At 36.7% G+C, this 22599-nt stretch overlaps 1 protein-coding gene and 1 long non-coding RNA gene across 2 annotated transcripts in view; both read right to left on the bottom strand.

Annotated features, from left to right (window-relative positions):
- Positions 1-22599, bottom strand: part of LOC135767162 (integrin alpha-M-like) — a 37590-nt gene that overhangs the window by 8141 nt on the left and 6850 nt on the right. The window contains exons 3-14 of the mRNA XM_065276816.1: positions 17285-17400; positions 17134-17204; positions 13288-13411; positions 13048-13175; positions 12787-12938; positions 12382-12532; positions 5261-5402; positions 5052-5125; positions 4834-4942; positions 2098-2237; positions 1375-1521; positions 1052-1255 (exon numbers count right to left, since the gene is read on the bottom strand). Of these exons, the coding sequence (XP_065132888.1) occupies positions 1052-1255; positions 1375-1521; positions 2098-2237; positions 4834-4942; positions 5052-5125; positions 5261-5402; positions 12382-12532; positions 12787-12938; positions 13048-13175; positions 13288-13411; positions 17134-17204; positions 17285-17400 (1558 nt within the window). The remainder of the gene's footprint in view (positions 1-1051; positions 1256-1374; positions 1522-2097; positions 2238-4833; positions 4943-5051; positions 5126-5260; positions 5403-12381; positions 12533-12786; positions 12939-13047; positions 13176-13287; positions 13412-17133; positions 17205-17284; positions 17401-22599) is intronic.
- LOC141282308 (uncharacterized) lies at positions 13418-15330 on the bottom strand. Its single transcript, XR_012336867.1, has 3 exons — positions 14916-15330; positions 13859-13907; positions 13418-13754 (listed from the first exon to the last, which is right to left on the bottom strand). It is a non-coding gene; the product is annotated as an uncharacterized lncRNA (long non-coding RNA).

Here is a 22599-nt window from a genome sequence, read left to right on the forward strand (position 1 = left end):
CATGTGAAGGGCACCCGTGACAACAATACGGAATGCACGGTCGGGTTTTTACCGTTTTTTTTTGCATGACGTGTATTAATCGTTTAACTAAAGTCAACACATCTCACACGAGAAGACGCGCCCGCGTGGGTAAATGTTTAGCCTACATTAACACCAAAAACATATCAGATTAGAAAGGTCTTAGACATCAGATGCCCAGTTGGGAAAACTGGATAGAGACGAAAAACGTGTAAAGGATACAAGTATGTACATTATATTGCCCTGTCACTCATTATAGTATGCAATCTGGATATAATTTATTGTATATGCATGTATCTTATGCCTTGAATTAGTCAAGGGAGTTGTATGATTATTTGGTTCATAACTTTTTATTCTGAAATCAACTGCATAGAGTTAAGTTTATTTAGTATTTAGTATACTTTTTTAGTAATGCAGTTATTTGCACCTTCAAAAGACCAAGGTTCCTGGTCCTCAGCACCAGGTAGGCAGATACATGTTGAATATGCTTATGGTATGGCTATAGTATAGTATAATCTCCTATTTTGATCTATTTCTATTTCCCCCTCTTCTCAATCACATACATAAACATGTTAACCAAATAATACAAATTAGCTTATAAAACCAAACAGAATACCTTTTTTTCTTCAAACATATTTTTATGTAACTTTATGTATGTAAGCAGAGGAAAAAATTTAAATTAATATATTCTACAATTAAATAAGAGCGAGCACTTCACAAACACATGACTACAAATAGGCCTAATACAGACAAACACCCAGGATGTAAATTGTTAAAGTCAACTTACAAGGGCAGATATCCTTTGCACTGTATAATGCCAAGCTATCATAAAATGTCATTTTTCATTCATTAATAGTGATTTTTTTCAATCATTAATAGTGAATAAATAAAAAGCTATTAAGATGATTATTAAGTGATATTTATTTGGAGGGGGTTTATTTGATTTTTTTATTTTATTCCTATTAGAGTAAACAGAGAGATACAAAAAACCCAACACTGTTACATCATCAGCCCAATTCTCTTAGTCTCTCACCTGTGAGTATTTTGAAATGATTCCTCTGGGCTTTCCATTAAAGATGTAGATGCTGCCTTGTCCATCATCTTCTAAAGGAGCTCCAATCACTACATCATTGAAACCATCACCATTCAGATCTGCTGGACTGGCCAGCGCCGCGCCAAATCTCCCCCTCTGCCCTGCCATGCCCACAAGCACCGTATCCGAAAAAGTAAAGAGTGGCTTCAAGAACAGTGAGAGAGTAACATAAATGTAATAACAATTTGGAAACTGTATAGATTAAATATAAAGAATATATTAACAGAAAAACAATACAGTTTTGTTTATATTTATTGCCTTACCCGATGTGAATAAGAATATACAAACACGTTGCCTTCTCTGTCACCCTCTGTGTATGTAGGTGCCGATACCAACAAAAGATCTGTATTTCTGTCAGAGTCCAAATCCACCACACACACTTCAGCTCCAAAATATGACCCATTCTGAGGCTAAGCACAAGGACATTTTGAATTTTTTTTTTTTTTTTGAGAATTTAATTAAAAATCTGTAGGATTTTGTAATCCATTAATATTCGTTACGTAATTTTATAGCTTGCCAAGAGGATAACTGAGGTTCCTAATTCTGGTCCTGGGGGTCCACTGCTCTGCACATTTTGTATGTCTCTCTTATCTGACAGACTCAGTTAAATTCAATGAGATCTCTACTAATAAGCTGATGATTTGAATCAGCAGTGTTAAATAAGGAAGACATACATTTACATTTATTTAGCCATTTAGCAGATGCTTTTATCCAAAGTGACTTTCAAATGAGGTAAACAATAGAAGTCTAACTAAGCCTAACACAGTATACGAAGTATATTGCGTTTTATTTATTTAAGAACAGAAAAAAAGTGATTTTTTTTAAAAGAGCAGTGTGGTTCCATGACCAGGATTGAAAAGCACTGCAGTAGGCTATCTCAAGTGTATTTTGTGTTATAGAGAGATAATTATATTAATTGATTGTGTTTTACAGTATGTATGATTTTGACATCTATCGTGTGTCACATATACTGTATGATGAACAACCTTTGGAGAATCCAGCGTCAGTTTGTCTTTTTGAATGCTGTTTACGTTAGAAACAACAACTTGTCCTTTATTCTCATGTCTTGGGGCTCCCAGAATTGCGTAGTTGATTCCTGACACTGTTGCTATAGCCATTGAATAACCTTTAGACAAATGTGAACAAAAAAGTCAGCTTTTTTCAAGATATCTTTTATTTAAAGGTCACGTTCTTACTGATCCCATTTTTCAAACTTTAGTTAGTGTGTAATGTTGCTGTTATAGCATAAATAATAGCTGCAAAATAATAAAGCTCAAAGTTCACTGCCAGGCGATATATTTTCTTTAACAGAAGTCCCCTTTCAAAGCCTACAGCGAACGGCTGGTTTGGTCTACAGCCCTCTACTTCCTGCTTTAATGACGTCAATAAAACAGTTTTTGACTAAACTCCGCCCACAGGAATATGTCAGTCACCAGCTAAGCTAACAGCAAGCTAAACTGCTATCGAATCAAAACACACTAAACAAACTATTTCTGAAGGAGGGACTTCATAGAACAAGGAAGACATCAGACCATTTTTAGGACAGTGAAAACAGTGCTATAGAAATGTTGTGAAACATAATGCGTTTTTTTACACTTGTTATATTGCGCACTGTAAACACACTCAAAGCTTCAAAAACACAGGAAGAACGGGACCTTTAAGCAATAAAGTACAAGAGGCTTATGAATACATTTAGTCACAGTATGGCTACGTTTACAAGTAAGGGATAATGTAGAGGCAGCCGGTAGTTATCGGGAAATAAGCCCCGACAGTGTGATCAGGACCCGACGCGAAGCGGAGGGTCTTGTATCACACTGAAGGGGCTTATTTTGCGATAACTACAGGCTGCCTCTACATTATCCCGCTTATTACACGGCTACTTGCCACATAAGGTAAAAAACTGGACATGAATATGAATTTGAAACAATTTATTGGTATATTTGTTTTAAATAAACATTCTTATCTTTCCGCGAAACGATATACTACCACCATTGTTAATTATGGTTGTCAGTGTTTGTCACGGTAATCTTTATTGGCGCGGAGGGATTTTAAACATACATGTAGTACCGGCTATGCGTTATTACTTTGGAGCGGTTATTATTTGAAAAGAACGAACCTGCAAATGTCTCAACTGACCAATCAGAATCAAGCATTCCAGAGAGCCGTGTAATAATATACTTTAACAGATCCTTGAGTGCATAACTGCTTTTATTAAATAAATATAACCATATAATAAAAATATTAAGAGCACAGGAAAAATAATTACTAATAAATACTAAATAAGCAAAACATCCTTCGGCTTGTTATAGCCCCTGTCACACTGTAAATAGTTGGATCAACTTAAAAAATTTCCTCAATTGGTAACAATTTAACTCTTAATTTATGAAACAAAAACATGAATAAAAAATGATAAATTGGAGGTAATTATGAAGAAAAAGATCCAAATTACATCCCACCATAGATTGGAACTCCTTCAACTTTGATCAGAATGATGAAATAACACAAATGTTTGTCTAGAATTTGCAAACGTCAATTTACTTCTATTATCAAATGTAGAATAAAATATTAATAAAGAATGAGTAAGTCACTATAAACTTTTAACCAGTAGACTTTATACAAAAATAATGATCAGTATGGGTGCTACACACTATTACTAGTAATTGTAGTGGTTGTAACTGTTATGACTGTGTGTGTGTACTTGATAATCATCACATTTTGGGGTCCAAATGTCCCCACAAAGACAGGAATACTAGTAAATGTTTGACCTTGTGGGAACATTTCAAGGTCCCCATGAAGAAACAAGCTTATCATTATTTAGTAAAGACACAAATCACACAATCATCAGCAAACTTAATGATATGACGTCTTTCTAAATGTGTTTGGCACTCGTTAGTGTACAACATAAATAACAAAGGTGAAAGTACACATCCCTGTGGTGAGCCAGTAGAAGAAAGGAGAACATCCGATAACACCCCATTTACCTTCACACGTTGGGGTCTATCGGTTAAAAAAAATCCATAAGCCATCCTATCAACCCCAGATCAATACCGTGGGCCCTTTTTAATCTATCAGCTCAAATATGAGGCTGGATACAATTAAAAGCTGAAGAAAAATCAATAAAAACTAAGCGCACAAAAGTCTTCGCCCCATCAAGATGTGTTAAAACCGTATTTAGTCATGTGTTTATGGCATCATCAACACCCCTACTAGACCTGTAGGCAAATTGTAATGGATCTAAATTACCCTCCACCATTGTCATAAGAGCATTCTTTATAATCTTCTCAAATGTTTTCATAATTAAATAATTAAAAGCTACTGGCCTCTATTTATGTAAAGATTTTGGAGTCTTATTTTTCGGTACAGGTACTATAAAAGAGTCTTTCCACAGATTAGGAACTTTCTTCAGACACAATGACATATTAAAAATAAAAGAGAAAATATCAGCCAGTTGTTCTGCACAGTTCTTAAGAATACGACCCCCAATAACATCTGGTCCAGTGCATTTCCTCTCTTTTATACCCCTTAAAAGTTTTATAACCGTACCCTTATCAATATCTATACAACTTTGCAATGACTCAACATTTTTAAGCCCATGCCTGCCTAAAATCATACATATTAAACCGGTTATAAAAAATATTAAAATCATCAAATTTCCCTGTGTGTGTGCGTGTGTGTGTATATATGCGTGTGTATGCATGTGTGCATGTCTGGAATAGCCTCACCTAGATAGCTTTCATGCTCACTGCCTACTTGAAAGCCAGTATTTGAACGATATTCTTCATAGCCACCTTTCCACTGTTTAACTCCTACAGCACTTAACAACACACTTTGCTAAACAAAAAACAAACTGAATTTAGATTTGGGTGACATACGTTAGACTAAATGTAACATTACAATTCTTTTTGTAATTATGTTTTTATCATGTAATAATCATATTTACATATGACGTGAAAGCTGTGCTGAATCCATCCTGTGCAAACTCCATTCTGGAGGAATCATTAGATGTTTGGGATACTGCAGTAGAGGAATAGAAGTTACTAAATTTAAAACAAATAACTGCAAATTCATTCAAAGTTTTATGCACATATAAACTGACATAAACTTTCACAGATATTTGTTTTATTTTTGTCTCCTGAGGTGCTGACGTACCTTCAATAATATAATCTTCCAGGCTTTTACGAATGGAATTTAATGCATTAAAGTCTGTCACTCTAAACACACCAGAATTTGGATCAGCAGCAATTGTATTCAACTCCTGTTTTGCATACGAATTATTGAAAGCACTGCCAACCTAGCATACAACAAGAATTTTTTTAAGCATTAAATTGCACTATAAATGCAGTGATTCACATCAATCAGGACAGTTTGTTATGAATGGCAGTCAATTCTCCTGGTGCTAACAAGTCAGCCTTCAGAGTAGACCATAATGGAAAAACCAGCAAGACCAGCATATATTGTGTTTTGGTGTTGGTAAGCTGGTGACCAAACCAGTATGGAAATGATGCTGGTCTATGCTGGGTTTTATCCAGCAGGGGGGGGTTTACCTTGATAAATTGTATTTAAAACAATCGACTTTGGTTGAATTTTTTGCAAATTAGGCAGGCGCATATGTGGACAGTAGGGCTGCACAGCAAAATCACCAGTGTTAAATTTTCAGGGATGGTGTTAAATACACAGTGTTAATGCTGTTCTTACACTATATGGCAATAAAATAACACTGCCATCGTGTCAGTTGTGTCAAGACAGTGTCAATGCAAAACAAGGGTGTTATGAGATTTCACTCTCAAGTGGTGTAAATCAAGCCACGGCTCCTATACTGTCAGGGATTTTACTGCCATTTTCTTTCACATGAGGACTTGAAGAGAACAGGTAAATCATAACTGTCTGTTATTTCAAATGGCATGGGGGCATTTGTGACCCGTCACGGAAACCAGGGACTCAAGTCGGCAGCACAAGTTTCGAGAAAATGAGAAACAAAGTTTTTTTTTCGAAATTTGTGATTTTCGTTTTATTGCAGAATCTGTTAGTTGAGATCACGAAGAAGCCTCTCCATGTTTGAGATAGCAGTTTTTGTATATTTAAAAGCGTACATTTTGCGGTTAAAATAGGCTTGTTTTTCCGGAGATTCTAGCGTGCAGCGGGGGGCGTCATTGTCTGTGTGTATATTTACATACTGTATAAGCTTGTGTTTTCGCCTCCGCCCCCAAAGCGAACAGCGTGACTACTAAATAAGGATAGTTCGCCCAAAAATGAAAATAATGTAAGTAATGACTCACCCTTATGTCGTTCTAAACTCGGAAGACCTCTGTTCATCTTCGGAACACAGTTTAAGATGTTTTATCGTTAGATTTAGTCCGAGAGCTTTCTATCCCCTTCATTGAAAATCTATGTATGGTTTCCATGTCCAGAAAGTTAATAAAAACATCATCAAAGTAGTCCATGTGACATCAGTGGGTCAGTAAGATTGTGTTGATGTATCGAAAATACAGTTTGGTCCAAAAATAGCAGAATTACGACTTTATTCAGCATCGTCTTCTCTTCCGGCTCGAGCGTGAAGTCACGTGACTGTAGTGACGCGCTGCCCTGTTCCTCAGATATGTTTGCTAAGTTTTTTTTTTTTTTTCAAACTTATAGCCTGCGTCTCCCCAGACTGTAAAGCTCGGGCGCACAAAACAAAAGAAAAATAAAAGAAGCTGGGGCGGAACAAATAACAGTCAGCCGCATCGTACGTCAGCCGCGTCACTGACTTTATGCGGCGCCGCAGTCGGAAGACGTCAAAGTACCGCGAGAGCTCTTCAAGAAATCTTACGGAGTAGTTTAATTTCGACTCGCTCTCGCGGTACTTTGACATCATCTGTATGTCAGTTCTTGCAGCGCAGCATGAGTCCAAACACACAGAAGTTACACAGATATCGTTGTATTCTTCATATAATTGGCTACATGTTTTGTCTATCAATATTTTCCATGAAGTCATTGGCTGATGGAGGAACGAGCGAGCCATTGGTAACCTCTCTAAAGGATGTCACGTTTTCGATGGCGCTGTTTGGATGATCTATTATACTACTTCCCTATTTTAAATACAAACTTTGAAGACGGGTTCATGTGTTTAACGGAGTGTAAGCTCATATACCCTTACATGTTACGATTTAAATAGTCTTCAGATTATATATTATATTGTATTACCAGACATTCATGCGAAATCTGATGTAAACAATCTATATTTCACGGATTATACGCATTTGTGGACAAATATGGTCATTGGATAATCTGAAACAGACTGGATTCGACTTGTGATCCCCACAAAGGTAAAAGAGTCATGTTTATTTTTGCGTGTTGTCATTTGGTCATAAAATACTACATATGATGCTAGAACATCTCAAAAAGGGTTTTACAGGGGGCATGGCTTAGCTAAATGAGATGTAAATGAGCCCTATTGTCTCCCCCAGCTGAAAAGCAGAGTCCCTTTCGTCTCGATTTTCTCGGTTTGAGTATTTCTGAGTTCCTATATTCAAATGGCCACAACTTCTCCAAATCTTATCAGATTTTCATGTGTTACAAATCGTTGGAAAGCTTAGAAACTGCACTTTCAGAATCTGTGAATAACTCAAAATGCCCAGATCCGACTTGTGTCCCTACTTTCCGTGACTGGTCACATTTGCCCTTCCTGAAATGTCACTGGCCCCCCAGTGTGCCCCCACCCTTTAACCCTCTGGGGTCTAAGGGGTTTTTAGGGCCCTGGGGAAGTTTTGACATGCACTGACATTTGTGCTTTTTTCAGTTGCTTGACAACATATTAATGGCAAAAGTCTCATAACACTGTGTTCATCACAAACTGGGCTACAATATCATATAATCAACATGTATGTACATGTTTGTATTTTTGAGAGAAAAATGTTTATGCGTGGTTTTTGAAAAAGCAAAATTTTTAAGTCACTGATATAACACCACAAAACTCATTCTAAACATGTTTTCCCAAGACTTTTCAAAATAGGATCTAGTAGTCTAGAGTTTTTTCTTCAAAATGATGTGAAAATCATATGGCCTACTCAATCACATAAAGCAATACATTGATTTACAATTTCTAAGACACTTTTGCTTGGGAAAGGCTGTATGCGTGGAGGCGGGAAAGCTCCTGAATAATCAGTGATTGACAGCTGAGAGACAAAAGAGTTGAATAATGAGCCACATAACAAGCCTTGTGGGGATGTTCAACAGGAATGTACAACCCCAAAACAGAAAAAGTTGGGACACTGTAGAAATTGTGAGTAAAAAAGGAATGGAATAATTTACAAATCTCATAAACTTATATTTTATTCACAGTAGAATATAGATAACATATCAAATGTTGAAAGTAAGATATTTTGAAATGTCATGCCAAATATTGGCTCATTTTGGATTTCATGAGAGCTACACATTCCAAATAAAGTTGAGACAGGTAGCAATAAGAGGCCAGAAAATTTAAATGTACATATAAGGAACAGTTGAAAGACCAATTTGCAACTTATTAGGTCAATTGGCAACATGATTGGGTATAAAAAGAGCCTCTCAGAGTGCCAGTGTCTCTCAGAGGTCAAGATGGGCAGAGAATCACCAATTCCCCCAATGCTGCAGCGAACAATAGTTTTCTGAGTTTCTCAGAGAAAAATTCCAATGAGATTGAAGTTATCATCATCTACAGTGCATAATATCATTCAAAGATTCAGAGAATCTTGAACAATCTCTGTGAGTAAGGGTCAAGGCTGGAAAACCATACTTGATGCCTGTGATCTTCGGGCCCTAAGACAGCACTGCATCACATACAGGAATGCTACTGTAATGGAAATCACAACATGGGCTCAGGAATACTTCCAGAAAACATTGTCAGTCAACACAATCCACCGTGTCATTCGCTGTTGCCAGCTAAAACTCTATAGGTCAAAAAAGAAGCCATATCTAAACATGATCCAGAAGCACAGGCATTTTCCCTGGGCAATGCTCATTTAAAATGGACTTTGGCAAAGTGGAAAACTGTTCTGTGGTCCAACGAATCAAAATTTGAAGTTCTTTTTGAAAAACTGGGATGCCATTTCATCCGGACTAAAGAGGACAATGACAACCCAAGTTGTTATTAGCGCTCTTTTCAGAAGCCTGCATCTCTGATGGTTTGGGGTTGCATGAATGCGTGTGGCATGGGCAGCTTACACATCTGGAAAGGCATCATCAATGCTGAAAGGTTTATCCAAGTTCTAGATACATATGATCCCATTCAGACGTCGTCTCTTTCAGGGAAGACCTTGCATTTTCCAACATGACAATGCCAGACCACATACTGCATCAATTACAACATCAAGACTGCGTAGAAGAAGGATCTGAGTACTGAAATGGCCACCCTGCAGTCCAGATCTTTCACCCACAGAAAACATTTGGTGCATCATAAAGAGGAAGATGCGACAAAGAAGACCTAAGACAGTTAAGCAACTAGAAGTCTGTATTAGACAAGAATGGGCCAACATTCCTATTCCTAAACATTGGCCCTTTTCCAGCTGTTCCTTATATGTACATTTAATTTTTCTGTCCTTTTATTGCTGCCTGTCCCAACTTTTTTTATTCTACTGTGAATAAAATATAAGTTTATGAGATTTGTAAATTATTCCATTCCTTTTTTACTCACAATTTCTAAAGTGTCCCAACTTTTTCTGTTTTGGGGTTGTAACTTCTATGTAGTAAAACCATGATAAGGTTTACTTTTCAATATAATGTAAACACACACACAAACACACAAACACACACACACACACACACACACACACACACACACACACACACATTATATATATATATATATATATATATATATATATATATATATATATATATATATATATATATATATATATATATATATATATATATATATATATATATATATATATAGAAATATTTTCTATTAATATCACAAGTATAAGTTACCTTTTAAAAACCATAGTAGCCTAATCATGGTAAAGGTACTGTTTGGCCATCATAAAGTGAACACAGGGTTTGTGTTTGGTTGGCCAGCGAGAGGTTTACTTTTGTGCAGTAAAAAGCTCAAAAGAACAACTGCCTATCGTTGTCTGGACTCCTATTTGTGTTTTTGTAATCATTATAGTAGAAACACAACCAGGGACACGCGTGATAAACTTATCAATGTTTGTTTACAGCCGCCGCCATTACCTCACATGTTGATCATGAAAGCAGTGAATGTGTGCACATGCGAGTGATCCTGTGTTTAATAAACTTGCTGTGGGGAGATATGCGCTTAGACGCAACTAAATAAGGATTGTACTGTTTGCAATCGCGTATTTTATAAGAATACCAAAAAGCGCGTCGAGTTTCCTGACTCGCGTGTTTGTGTATGTGCGTTCCCGTCGCCTCAGCTGTTTGACGGAAGACAAAGAAAACACTCGCGTCTGGAGATACTGACACACATCCGCAAGTAATAAGGATTTATATGTCGGACATCGATCCCGTCACACTGACGAAGCACACACACTCGCGTCTGTCTGGAGATTTAGGCGCGAGTAAACAAGTATGTGATGTGTGCAATCGCATCTTTTATAATGATACCACAAAGCGCTTCAAATATGAGGCATTGTGTGTTTGTGTGTGCGTTTGGACGTCGATCGAGTCACACTCGCGTCTGGAGATAACTTTAGTTACAGTCATGAGTAAACAAGTATATGTCATGTTTCCAGCACTCGGATTAAAACTCAACACAGCAGTAATGGCTGCAGAGACTGAATGTCCATTGACTGTGGGGTTGACTAATGAATATGGATGATCTCTGCTCTTTTCTTCAATGGAGCGGTGCGTGGCTCAGTATAGATAATGAAGCAACAGAAGAAAGACGGTACATCTCTCTCTTCTAATACAGTTAACAACGAATTACAATATTTGTTTTCAATATTTCACTTACATCTTCCAAAAGCAGACATTCCAAGCATTATGTAGACATTTATCTTTTGTTTATATGACAAATAATCGTTAAGTTAGAGTTCATTTTTCTGACGTGTTTCTGAAAGGACTTCACTGAGGGAGAGAGAACAAAACGCGCATCATGTTTATTTTCTTAATTTTGCGAAAAGCACAACATGCTGTTTTTTTTGGGAGTGGACAGAAAAAAACCAGACAATTTAACGTTTTAAATGATGTATAAATCATATCTGTATGTCAAAAATCAGCAGAGTTATCTAAGTCTCTTTGGGGAGTGATCGAAAAATAAAGAGTTTGCGGCGCCCGCGCCGCAGCCGACCCCAGAGTGTTAACGTGTCTGTCAATCAAATTTAAATCAAATCATTTTTTCGGCTGGCATTTTGATTTCCACGATTCTTCTGAATGACCGCAGTTATCTAATGAAAAAGCACATAAGTTGATCTATTTTAAATTAATTATCATTATTTTTCAATTTACGTTAGCAAGTTGTTGCAGCGCTATAGATTTGGGTAATTTCTTTACTATTAGGACCAGGTTCGATGTTTGCTCAGACCAAGATAACTAAGCATATTGCTCTGTGTTTAGGTTACGTAAATGTTTTGCAATGTGAATTCAGTCTGAACAGTCTTACTTTTAGCGGGTTGACTGAACTAACTCTTAAACTGTGTTTTGGAACCGACATTCCCAGAGTAAGCAAGTTCGGGGTTAATCTGATGGTAAATTAACCCTGCTTTCTGGGATACACCCCGATCTCTAACAAAAGTCCTATACAAAAATGCAATTATCTCAGCTTTTTGCTCAAAACTTTTTAATTTTGAATAAACTACCCATATTTGACAGTTGATAAAATAGAACAAATGAAGATAGCATGAAACGCATGAAAAAGGGGTTTGTTCTTTCATTTGATATATTGTATGTTTATATATTTAAAATCTAGCAATTGCTGTCTACTGGATATATTTGTATATATGATACTGACTATATGTTATGTTTTATTTATAATATTATTGAAATACAATATTAATAACATTTATAATTATATAATTTATAATGTAAATTTAATAATGTATGAAATGTATTTACATAAATACAGTACAATATAGTGTAATAAAATAAAATGCTGTAAAAGCACAGTACACAGTGCTGTGTGTACTGTAAATACATCACAATACAATCAAAATAGTAACCATGCAGCCAGTAAGTTATTTTTAACAATGCACGAAAATAACTTCATTGGAAAAACTGAACCGGAAATTCTAAAATATCTGAAGCCCTAAAGTGAAATTTATAAGAAAAATGAATGGTAGAAAAACTCCTACCCCAATCGCAATGCGTACGATGTTCTTTCTCTGTGCTTCTAAAGATGCATTTGGCAGTTCAGATCTGTCATGTGACTGTCCATCAGTAATAACAACTAAGAGTTTAACTGCTGATGGTCTTGCTCCTGCAGTTTCTGTAAATAAATCTCTCCTGTCCATATGAAGAAAAGGTAAAAGATAGAAAAAGAAAAGGATAATTAGTTTATATTATAATATGAAGCATTAAAAAATATTTTGATCACAAAGGGATAAAGAATATGAGTTTAGGAACAGTATTTTTTGTAGAAAAAGTGAAAATATATCACTATTAATAATAAGAATAAACACAATACAACAACACATAGAACAATAAAGATTTTTTGTCATTGTTTTGTTCATACACTTGCCATAAGTATATATACTTACACAACTGTTTTGATAGCCCTTGCAGTGTAAGTAGCACCTCCTAGTTGGTAATCTATATTTAACACCTTTCTTTCCCACATACTGTCTTGAGTGTTGAGTTCATTAAAGTTGTAGTGAATCTCAAAATCTTTGGAGTACTGTGCAATGGCAAACTACAAACCAAATTAAATGAAGTTTCCTTTTGTGTTCTTTAACGCAGACATTTACAAATGGAAATTTTAACAGAATAAAAATTGAACTGACAATAAAGACTTTTCTGACCTGTGCATCCCACTCAATAAAACGCTTAATCATGTTTGCCACAAATCCTTTCATGGTTTTAAAATTACTAAACCCAACACTACCAGAGCCATCCAGTAAAAAGGCTATATCAATCTGACCTGGGCAGGCTGTAAAATGGAGAGAAGCAAAAGTGTTATGCAAATAATAAAGAAAACAACTTTGACTTGACTGATCAGAAAACAATAAACAACATATCCCTTTGGCAATCAGCACATTTACCTTTCAAAGGACTTCGTACAGTCTGTTCAATGTTTGGTACAGTCATGCTGCTTTCAAAAATAAAGCACATGCCATTGTAGGTGGTAACATTTTCACAATTTTTTGGAATGGTTGTACCACAAATCTGAGAAGGACAAATTTTTTTAAATAACTGATCATCAAATACTTTCTGCAACATTAGCTTCATGTTTTGTTTCAATCAGAATGAAACCATTTTGACAGATAAAACCAAACATAGTATGCAATTCACTTAAATGTAAAGACTGAGTGGTTGTTTTAACATGTGCATTACTAGCTGAAATGGAGGGGTTCGTTGCAATGTTAAATGTGCAACACAGTAGGCAGTCTGTCAGAACTGAATGAGATGATGCGATGGTTCTTAATTGAAGAGAAGCACTCAATGGGTTTGATTGATGTTTGATTTACTGAAGACTGTTAGGTTATACATATGTTTGTATGTGTGGTCTCTGAAAAGAATTAAAGAATAAACTTAGTGATATAAATATACAAATTTTGCATAATAAACATTAACACTAAATAACACACAATATAAATGTAATAGAAACATTACTAAAGCATGGGTGTTTATGGTTGCATGTCCACAAGAGGGCGACATTAATCTGTGAATACAGCATGAAGTCATCTTAACAAGTCTGGACATATACTAATGATTGCAACGTGCAAATAAGAATCATTGTATAACATGCACACATCATACTAAATTGCAATAATAACATATTGTACAATATATATGTCTGAATGAATATCTTACAAAAATACATCTCAGCAATATCGTTAAATACACTGAATCAAGCAGGTAGAACAAACAGATGCGCATAAAGTAACAAACGATCACGTATCGATTCAAAGTATAATATATATATATATATATATATATAAGCAATCACAACTTACTGCATATGTACGCACACTGTAACCCAGTATAACTCAAATTACTCTTCAAAGCGAAACTTAACTAAACTGAATACAGCTGCTGATCTCTTAATCATCTCATGTGCACATAAGGTGGGTTTCGACTTCATGCGGCGCTGCGCAGACCGATCGGCGGCTGACTTGAAGCAGTGCATTCTGGTTAGTAACTTTGTCCGACTTAAGCTGGCGCTGCAGGAACGTGACTGTGTCATGTGGTTTTTAAGTACCGCGAGAGCGATTCAAAATCAGCCGCCTGAGTTAGCCAGCGCAGTTCGCGAAGAGGAGCTGCACGAGCTGTAATGATGACACAGCTGTTGGTCGGATTCACCACATGACAACAATCACGTGTGTTTCATGTGTATTTTCACGCCCTCAGTTCCACAAATGCTCACAAATCTGTATTTTTATAACAGTTAAAGCTCTTTTCATGTAGTCGCGATGTTATATTGGGTCATCTTCATCAAAATAAAATGGATAAAAAAAACGTAGACCCCACAACATTGGTAGTTAAATAATATATGCTTATGTTGAACTTTATTCTTGTGAAAACAGATGCTGTAAGCCTCTTCAGTTCCACTCATGCTCATACACGGACATTCAAAACAGTATAATTCACTTTTTATGTAGTTTACATCTTACAAATCATGTTTACTGTGATAAAGCAAGCAAACGCCACGTGATCAGCCATGTCTCACGTAAATGCAGCAAACTACGGGAACCACAGCGCATCCGACTTCACGTCTCCCTTTTCAGCTCCTCCCCACCTGCACGCGGCTAATCTCGCCGATCAGTTACATCCAGCCACAGCCGATGTCGAACGCACCTTTAGTCTCTCTTCCCGATCAGCGAATTAGCTCCTCCTCCCACGGTGACATCACATATGTTGAACACTTTGATTGATCAGAATTATTTTCGACTGAAAGACAACTGAGGCTTTTGTACACAAGCAGTCCTCATACCATTGATTATTTTATATGTTTTAAAGGCACACTTAATATTATTGCTTTGGGGGCCATGCTGGTTATATTTATCAAGCAGTAAAAATGCCCCTTTCCTGAGCCCATAACAAGGCATCTGTGGATGAAAGTACAGGTAACAGTTAACTACACTAAACAGTAGTGATGTTACCAGTGACACCGAAGCTCCGAAGCGTGTGTCAAAAAAACGAACCGATTTTCATTGAAGCTTTGTATCGAAGCTTGATTCGTTCTGGCAAAATCACGTGACCAATGACGTCCGAAGCTTCGTTTCACACACACCCACGTGACTGCTTCGTTATCTGATTCAAAGGTTTAGAATTGTGCGATGCGCGGCGCGCCCTCATGGGTTGTATTGGAGTATTGCATTACACGGAATCGATTACTGTATAGTGAGTTTATGAGATATATATAGAATATATTAGTAGTAAAAAGCCTTTTCTGCACCACTTAATACCATGATATATTTTTTAATTGGTTCACACTTTATACTTTTGAGACAAGGTCTATCCTTAATTTGTTATTTTTGTTTGAAGTACCATTCGCATGAAATGGAACATGCTTTGGTCATGTATTTAATATAGTGTTACATTTATTTATGAATCTATCCTTAATTTGTCAATCCATTAAGTTTTGCTTTTATAATTAAATTAATACGTTGTTTGGTTGTGGAACATGTTGTGAAACAGCACTTTCACCAGCAGAGGTCCTCATTGAGCTCTGATTTGAAAAGCTTCGAGTAATGAACCTTTTTCCGATACAATTGGGTTGAAAGCTTCACTGCTTCAAGAAAGCTTCACTTCGCCATCACTACTAAACAGGGTACTCACAAGATTATTCAAACAATGACAGATCTTGACACAGATAACAGACTGGTAACATCAGATGAACGAGCACAGAACAATGAAAACGAGGACTTTAAATAGGGAGCAAATGATGAGGACAACAGGTGAAACCAATAGACGAAGATGACAAGGGAACGGGGTAAAAGAGACAAGACACTGAAAACACGTGACTGGAAACACGCATCCAAAGCCACGTGTCCCCACACATAACATGGTACTGTCAGAACCCTGCCACTAGAGACTAGATTCTAAACATGACAAGATTCTGACAGGATCCTGACAGAAAGAAGCAAGGTGTGGTGGGATAACACTGTCCTGAACAAGGGAAGACAATATAAGTGGAAGGAGAATTTTAGAATGACATGACAGACATTTCTAATCTTCAAGTTCCACAAATTTAAAACATTTATTTTTTGGTATTTGGCAGCTGCTTTTATCCAAAGCGACTTACAGTGTAATATTAATTTTGAACATCATCAAGGTGAGTAAATGATGACATAATGTTCTTTTTAAGCTTCATTTCACAGATAAAAGACTAATTGTCATGATTTTCAAAGACAGAACGCAGCCAGCTCTCAACAAAAATGAGTTCTAATAAATAACAGAAAGCCCTCGAAGGAGCAAACAAGACAAAACTTTACATGACCAACATAACCAAACACATTGAAGACAATGAACGAGCACAAGACTGAAAACACCAGGACATTAAATAGGGAAACTAATCAAGGTAAACAGGTAAGAGGAGTAACTAATAATAAATCATTAATTAGATAACACGGGGGCGGGGACGCACTCAAAACTGGGAAACACATAGCACACACAACTAAGGTCAATATAGCTCCCCACAAGACATCATAACAGAGAAGTAGCAATGCCACGATCCTGTCACAATAAACAAGACACAAAAATCCATGAAAGCTGCCAGGATCGTGACACTAATAATGTGTTTATTATAAAAACAATATAGACTAGGCCTATTTTTTCACACAAATAATATTTTTCTTGATATCCCAATGAGGAAACAATAATGTGTTTAAATAGTCAGCATGAAACACAGCCTTTAAGATGTTGTGTTCTGTGCCTAAACTTACTGCCAATTTTGAAGAGTATGGATCTTGAGTCATGGAAAGTCCAAGAGACATGTTGACTGCTTCAGAGGGAACTATGTTAACACATAAAACAATATTTTAATCTTAAAATAAGTTTTTACTTATAACTTTAAAGCAAATAAAACCTAAATACCCTCAATGACAAGTGGTGAACAGTGGTGTGACACAATGTCTTTTCTGACCGGACAGCTATAAATCCGCCCTCTTTCATTTTCAGTGACTTGAATGAATGGATCGCTCACAAGCAGACTATGAGAAATAAGAAAAATGATGTGTAAGCACAAACATCTGAAGGGTAATTCACATTTTCAATGCCTGCATTTATAATAATACATTATGATAACTATGTGGAGTGCATCATCTGCTCTGATGAGAGCAGCAGAATTTCCTCAAGAATTTGACAGTATTTTGCCTCGTACATTCATTATATTATGACAAGTGCTCCAGTTCCTGTGGCAGAGAAACACTCTCATAACAGGATATTACCACCTCCATGTTTTACTGTAACAATGGTGTTATTTGTATTGTGTTGTACTCTATTGTCCCCAAGGGGAAATTTGTCTTGGGCTTCACAATCACTGCATCACAGACATACACAGCTCATACATAGGCAATAAAAAAAAAACAGTTACACATACAACCCCAACTCCCCACAATTACAACAAGAGACAATTCAGGATAACATGATAACCAACCTTCTATCTTTAAGCATCTTTATGGCAGTTGAAATAAAGGACTTTTTGTATTTATTTAATCTGCAGTGTCAGGGCCGGAGTGGAACTCATTTTCAGCCCTGGAGTTTATGCCTTAGATTGGCTCACTTTAGTTCATGACTGACTATATTAAAATAATATAGTTAAATCCTCAGTAGCCTACATAAGTCTGCAAAAGTGCTTTGTTCTCTGGAGCCTTGCAATTCATTGTATTTTTCAAATATATCATTTCCAATTAAGTGCAAATAAAGTAGCCTATTATGACTTTTGCCTTGCAGTTCTACCAAGGCTATTTTAATATTAATCAATTAAACTTATTCCAAAACCACTAAACAAATGTGTTTGTGTTTTCCCCTATAGAGGGTTTTAACCGACGTCACGTTCTGGGCGGTAACCCCAGACGGATGCGCGGCCATTGTGGAGGCACTCGGTGTAAAGAACTGAACGGAGTACAATGGAGTATTGTGCACTTTGGATACTTTAAGTGAATGTAGACATGTCTAAACAACAGAAAACGCATCCAAGATGCAAAGGCATATAGGAAAGGACTTGGACCACAAGAAAATGTACGATATTTCGAGAAATTCCAATTTATAGGCGGTGCCGATCCCTACGAGTTTGCTCCCTCTTCGTGGATCCGTGTCGACCCGGCGATTCTTCCTTCAGTTGCATATCCCGATATAGTCAACTACCTGGTTTTCATGTCGAGCCCATATGTCAATGTCAGCTTTATTTATACAGCTAATTTAAAATAGCAAGTGTCCTACCAAAGTGCTTTACAGTAAAATAAGTACACAGTAAAACAATAAAAGCAATAATTCTTCGTCTTTGCATTGACTTAACTTGTAAATCACTCACGCTTGACGTGTCTGGTGTAAACCCTGCATAATAGTTTCCACTTTTTATAAGCTAACTCTCTGATTTGGTATCATTTTGTGCCAAGTAACAAGCTACAGTGTGCATGCACATTTGCCCTTTGGATTTCCTCACACAAGGATCGCCACAAGGATTTCTGATCAGAGCGGTTCTGATGTGGTGTTCCAGTGTGCTGTAGGCTTTACATCATTTTACAATTATTAACCAAAAAATGCTTGACAAGCATGAGGTCTCACAATTCCTCATGAAAATGAATATTTTTTTAGAGGAATAGTCCATTTTCTTAAAAGAAAAATCCAGATAATTTACTCACCACCATGTCATCCAAAATGTTGATGTCTTTCTTTGTTCAGTCGAGAAGAAATTATGTTTTTTGAGGAAAACATTGCAGGATTTTTCTCATTTTAATGGACTTTAATAGAGCCCAACATTTAATACTTAACTCAACACTTAACGTTTTTTTTTCAACGGAGTTTCAAAGGACTATAAATGATCCCAAACGAGGCATAAGGGTCTTATCTAGTGAAACGATTGTCATTTTTGACAAGAAAAATAAAAAATATACACTTTTATTCCACAACTTCTCGTCATGTAGACCAGGTCGTGATGCTCAGCTGACCCCACGCAATACGTCATGACGTCAAGAGGTCACAGAGGACGAACGCGAAACTCCGCCCCTGTGTTTACAAGCGTCTTGAAAGAGGACCGTTCCTACGTTGTTGTATGTGGAATGATACTAATTAATGTCTTTGTGTCAGTTTATTGTTTAAAATGGTCCGCAAATGTGCGTTTTATATATGTAACACGTGACCTCCCTACGTCCCTACGCATTTACATTAGGTTGCGCTGGACTTGACCTAGACGAAAAGTTGTGGTTTAAAAGTACATATTTTTTATTTTTCTTGTCACAAATGACAATTGTATTGCTAGATAAGACCCTTATGCCTCGTTTGGGATCGTTTATATACCTTTGAAACTCCGATGAAAAAAACTGTTAAGTGTTGAGTTAAGTATTAAATGTCGGGCTCTATTAAAGTCCATTAAAATGAGAAAAATTCTGCAATGTTTTCCTCAAAAAACATAATTTCTTCTGGACTGAACAAAGAAAGACATCAACATTTTGGATGACATGGTGGTGAGTAAATTATCTGGATTTTTCTTTTAAGAAAATGGAATATTCCTTTAAAGGAATACTTCACCAATTTAGCATTCAGCTTTGTATCAGTAGAAACCTGGCAGTATTTCTGAATGAACGTGTTTCCCTCCCTCATGTCCCCGTGAGATGAGAGATATCTGTATTCTGGTTGTGCAAAAAAGTCCTCCGATGACGCAAAATGACGATTTTTGCGTCATTGGAGGAGTTTTTGGCCAGAGGCAAAGACTACAGCCAGTATTAGGAGCTACTTCCACATGTTTTCTCCCCGCCCATAGGGGTTAGACTGCGAGTCCATTCGGAAAAGCCCGAACCAAAACGAGAGTCAGCCATCTTTAATCTTCGCTAAGCTAAGCTAGCCTGGGTCTTGCTTTGTGGAGAAAGCCGAGTAAACAAACCACGACGGCAGAGTGTAGTTTTGAAAACGGATGGCAGAAGTGGATTTTGATGACCTGTTGCCCGAATCTGATTGTGGTTGTGGTACCTGTACGAGCCGCAATACAACAAGGATCAGTTACGGATGAACGAGGAACAAGAGGCTGCCACCGCGGCTGCTGTAGCCGAGGTGGGGCCGGTCTGGTGGTTTACGTGCTCTCGCTGTGCGCCTATGGACACCGAAAGAGAATCATATTGCTGTCGTGAATTTCAGCGATGGCATTTTCTTCTTGAAGCCCGCAGAGAGAAACGGAGGCATGGGTATAAAGTGAGTATTTTGTTTTTCACGTCCGTCAGCTGAGCTATGGTTGTTATATTTACACCTATGTTAGCCTATTGTATGTGAAAATAGCTTGCATTGCTAACGTCGTGCTTACTGTTTTTCCTTACATCCTCGTCATTTCATGGAATGGGTTTTGCAAGGCGAAAGACTGGGGAAAGGACATCGACTTGTTTTACCTGCCTGTGTTGTTCAGGACATCAGACGTAGATATCCAGCTCCTCACGGACATTATAGCGGCTATAAAGAAACGGATGAAGCTCCAGATCAGCCATGAGTGGGAGTTGTTTATGTTTTTTAATAAAAAGTTAAAATTCACATTTGTTGTGGTTCGTGTTATAGTCCTTATTGTTGCTACATTAGAGTTTATAAAGAAACAGTGACTGCAATTTGAGGAAAGCATTCGTTTTTTAAAGTTTAGGTCTTAATTGTGTAACACACATAATATTTGGCTTTATTTTTAACCTAAATGATTTTGTAAAGTAAGTAATGACAGCTAAATCACAGTAACAGTAATCATTCGGCCTCTACAAGTCTATAATGTATAACTTTGGTGTACAAAAGACAGGGTTAGATGAAGAAATGTATTTTTTATTATTCAAAAAGGAAAAATATTGTGCCACCAGTGGAAAGAACACATTAAAATAAACAAGGACATAATTTACATCTAAAAATGTCCTGCACAAAATAAAAACAAAGCAAAACATAATAATAATTATGTGTGTATATACACACAGTATATAATAATATAAATATAAGAGTGGTGGCAGAATCGGATTAGACACAGCAATAGGACTCAGGGAAGAGGTGATTGTTATTATTATTATTATTATTATAAAGTGTCAGTCTCAGAAGTGACTTTTGAAAGAAGTCGTGGCAGCCTCCTTTGATGGTTTAGGCACTGGTGCAATGTTGGGTGGCAGTGGGGAGGTTGGCACGTTGAACACAATGTTTGGATTGAGTCTTTTGTCAATGGCCTTCTGGATGAGTTCGTCTACAAACTGTGTGGTATGAAGCTTTTCTTCAAGACCCACTGCTTGGATCTCTTGCAGAACATTTGGTTGAACCGTGCTTCTCCTGTAAAGGGTATAAAATTAGATTAGATTCAACTTTACTGTCATTATGCAGAGTACAAGTACAAAATTTGTGTCCAACCAGAACTGCAAAAATATAGTGCAGTGTAGACAGTAGTATACTGTTTGTTTACAGAAGGTGGTTAGAGTAATATAAACAAAATATAAATGTTTCAGTTTATTAGCTGTTACCTTGTAAGAGCAGAATAAATATGGATATGTAATATGAAGCATGTATGTATGTGCGATGTAGTAGCAGTAACCTGATAGTATTATAAATAATATTGATTTATGCAGTGTATAAACAGAATATATATTATAAGAAAAACACAATAAATATTCATATTCAGCAAGAACCATATAGATAAGATATGTACAGCTATGGGCAGTGTGGTACCATTGTAGTGCAGGAACCTTCATTGGGGAGGTATTTCAAAAGTGCGCTCTGAAAGACTTCCAGGGGCCCTGTGTGCAATTATATAAAGAGAAAGAAAGAAGGGATATAACAAATTAAAACATGATCATTAGGATTTGGAAAAACAATGAAGTGTACAAGCGCAACTTCTCACCAGTATGTTCGAACAGGGCCATCTTTTCCATGTCTCTCAGAAGCCTTTTATCAAGGACCAGCGATGACAGGTCTTGAAATGCCACAGGATGTCCTCCGTCATCATCTGTACACTCATGCTCATTACACAGATGGTGTAGAATGGATTTCCACGGGAATTTCAGTACCTGCATGAAAATATGATTATTATCAATAAGTCTAGAAAAATCTTTTTTCCTAAAAATGAATCAAATTAGAATCAAATGTCTTACCTCAACGTCCACCTTACTGGTTGCACAGGAAAACCACATATGATTTAGGACAGACCTATAAAAGATAATACAATTAGTAACTTTGAACCTTGCAAACCA

This window comes from Paramisgurnus dabryanus, chromosome 6, assembly GCF_030506205.2.
Source record: "Paramisgurnus dabryanus chromosome 6, PD_genome_1.1, whole genome shotgun sequence".
NCBI lineage: Eukaryota > Metazoa > Chordata > Actinopteri > Cypriniformes > Cobitidae > Paramisgurnus > Paramisgurnus dabryanus.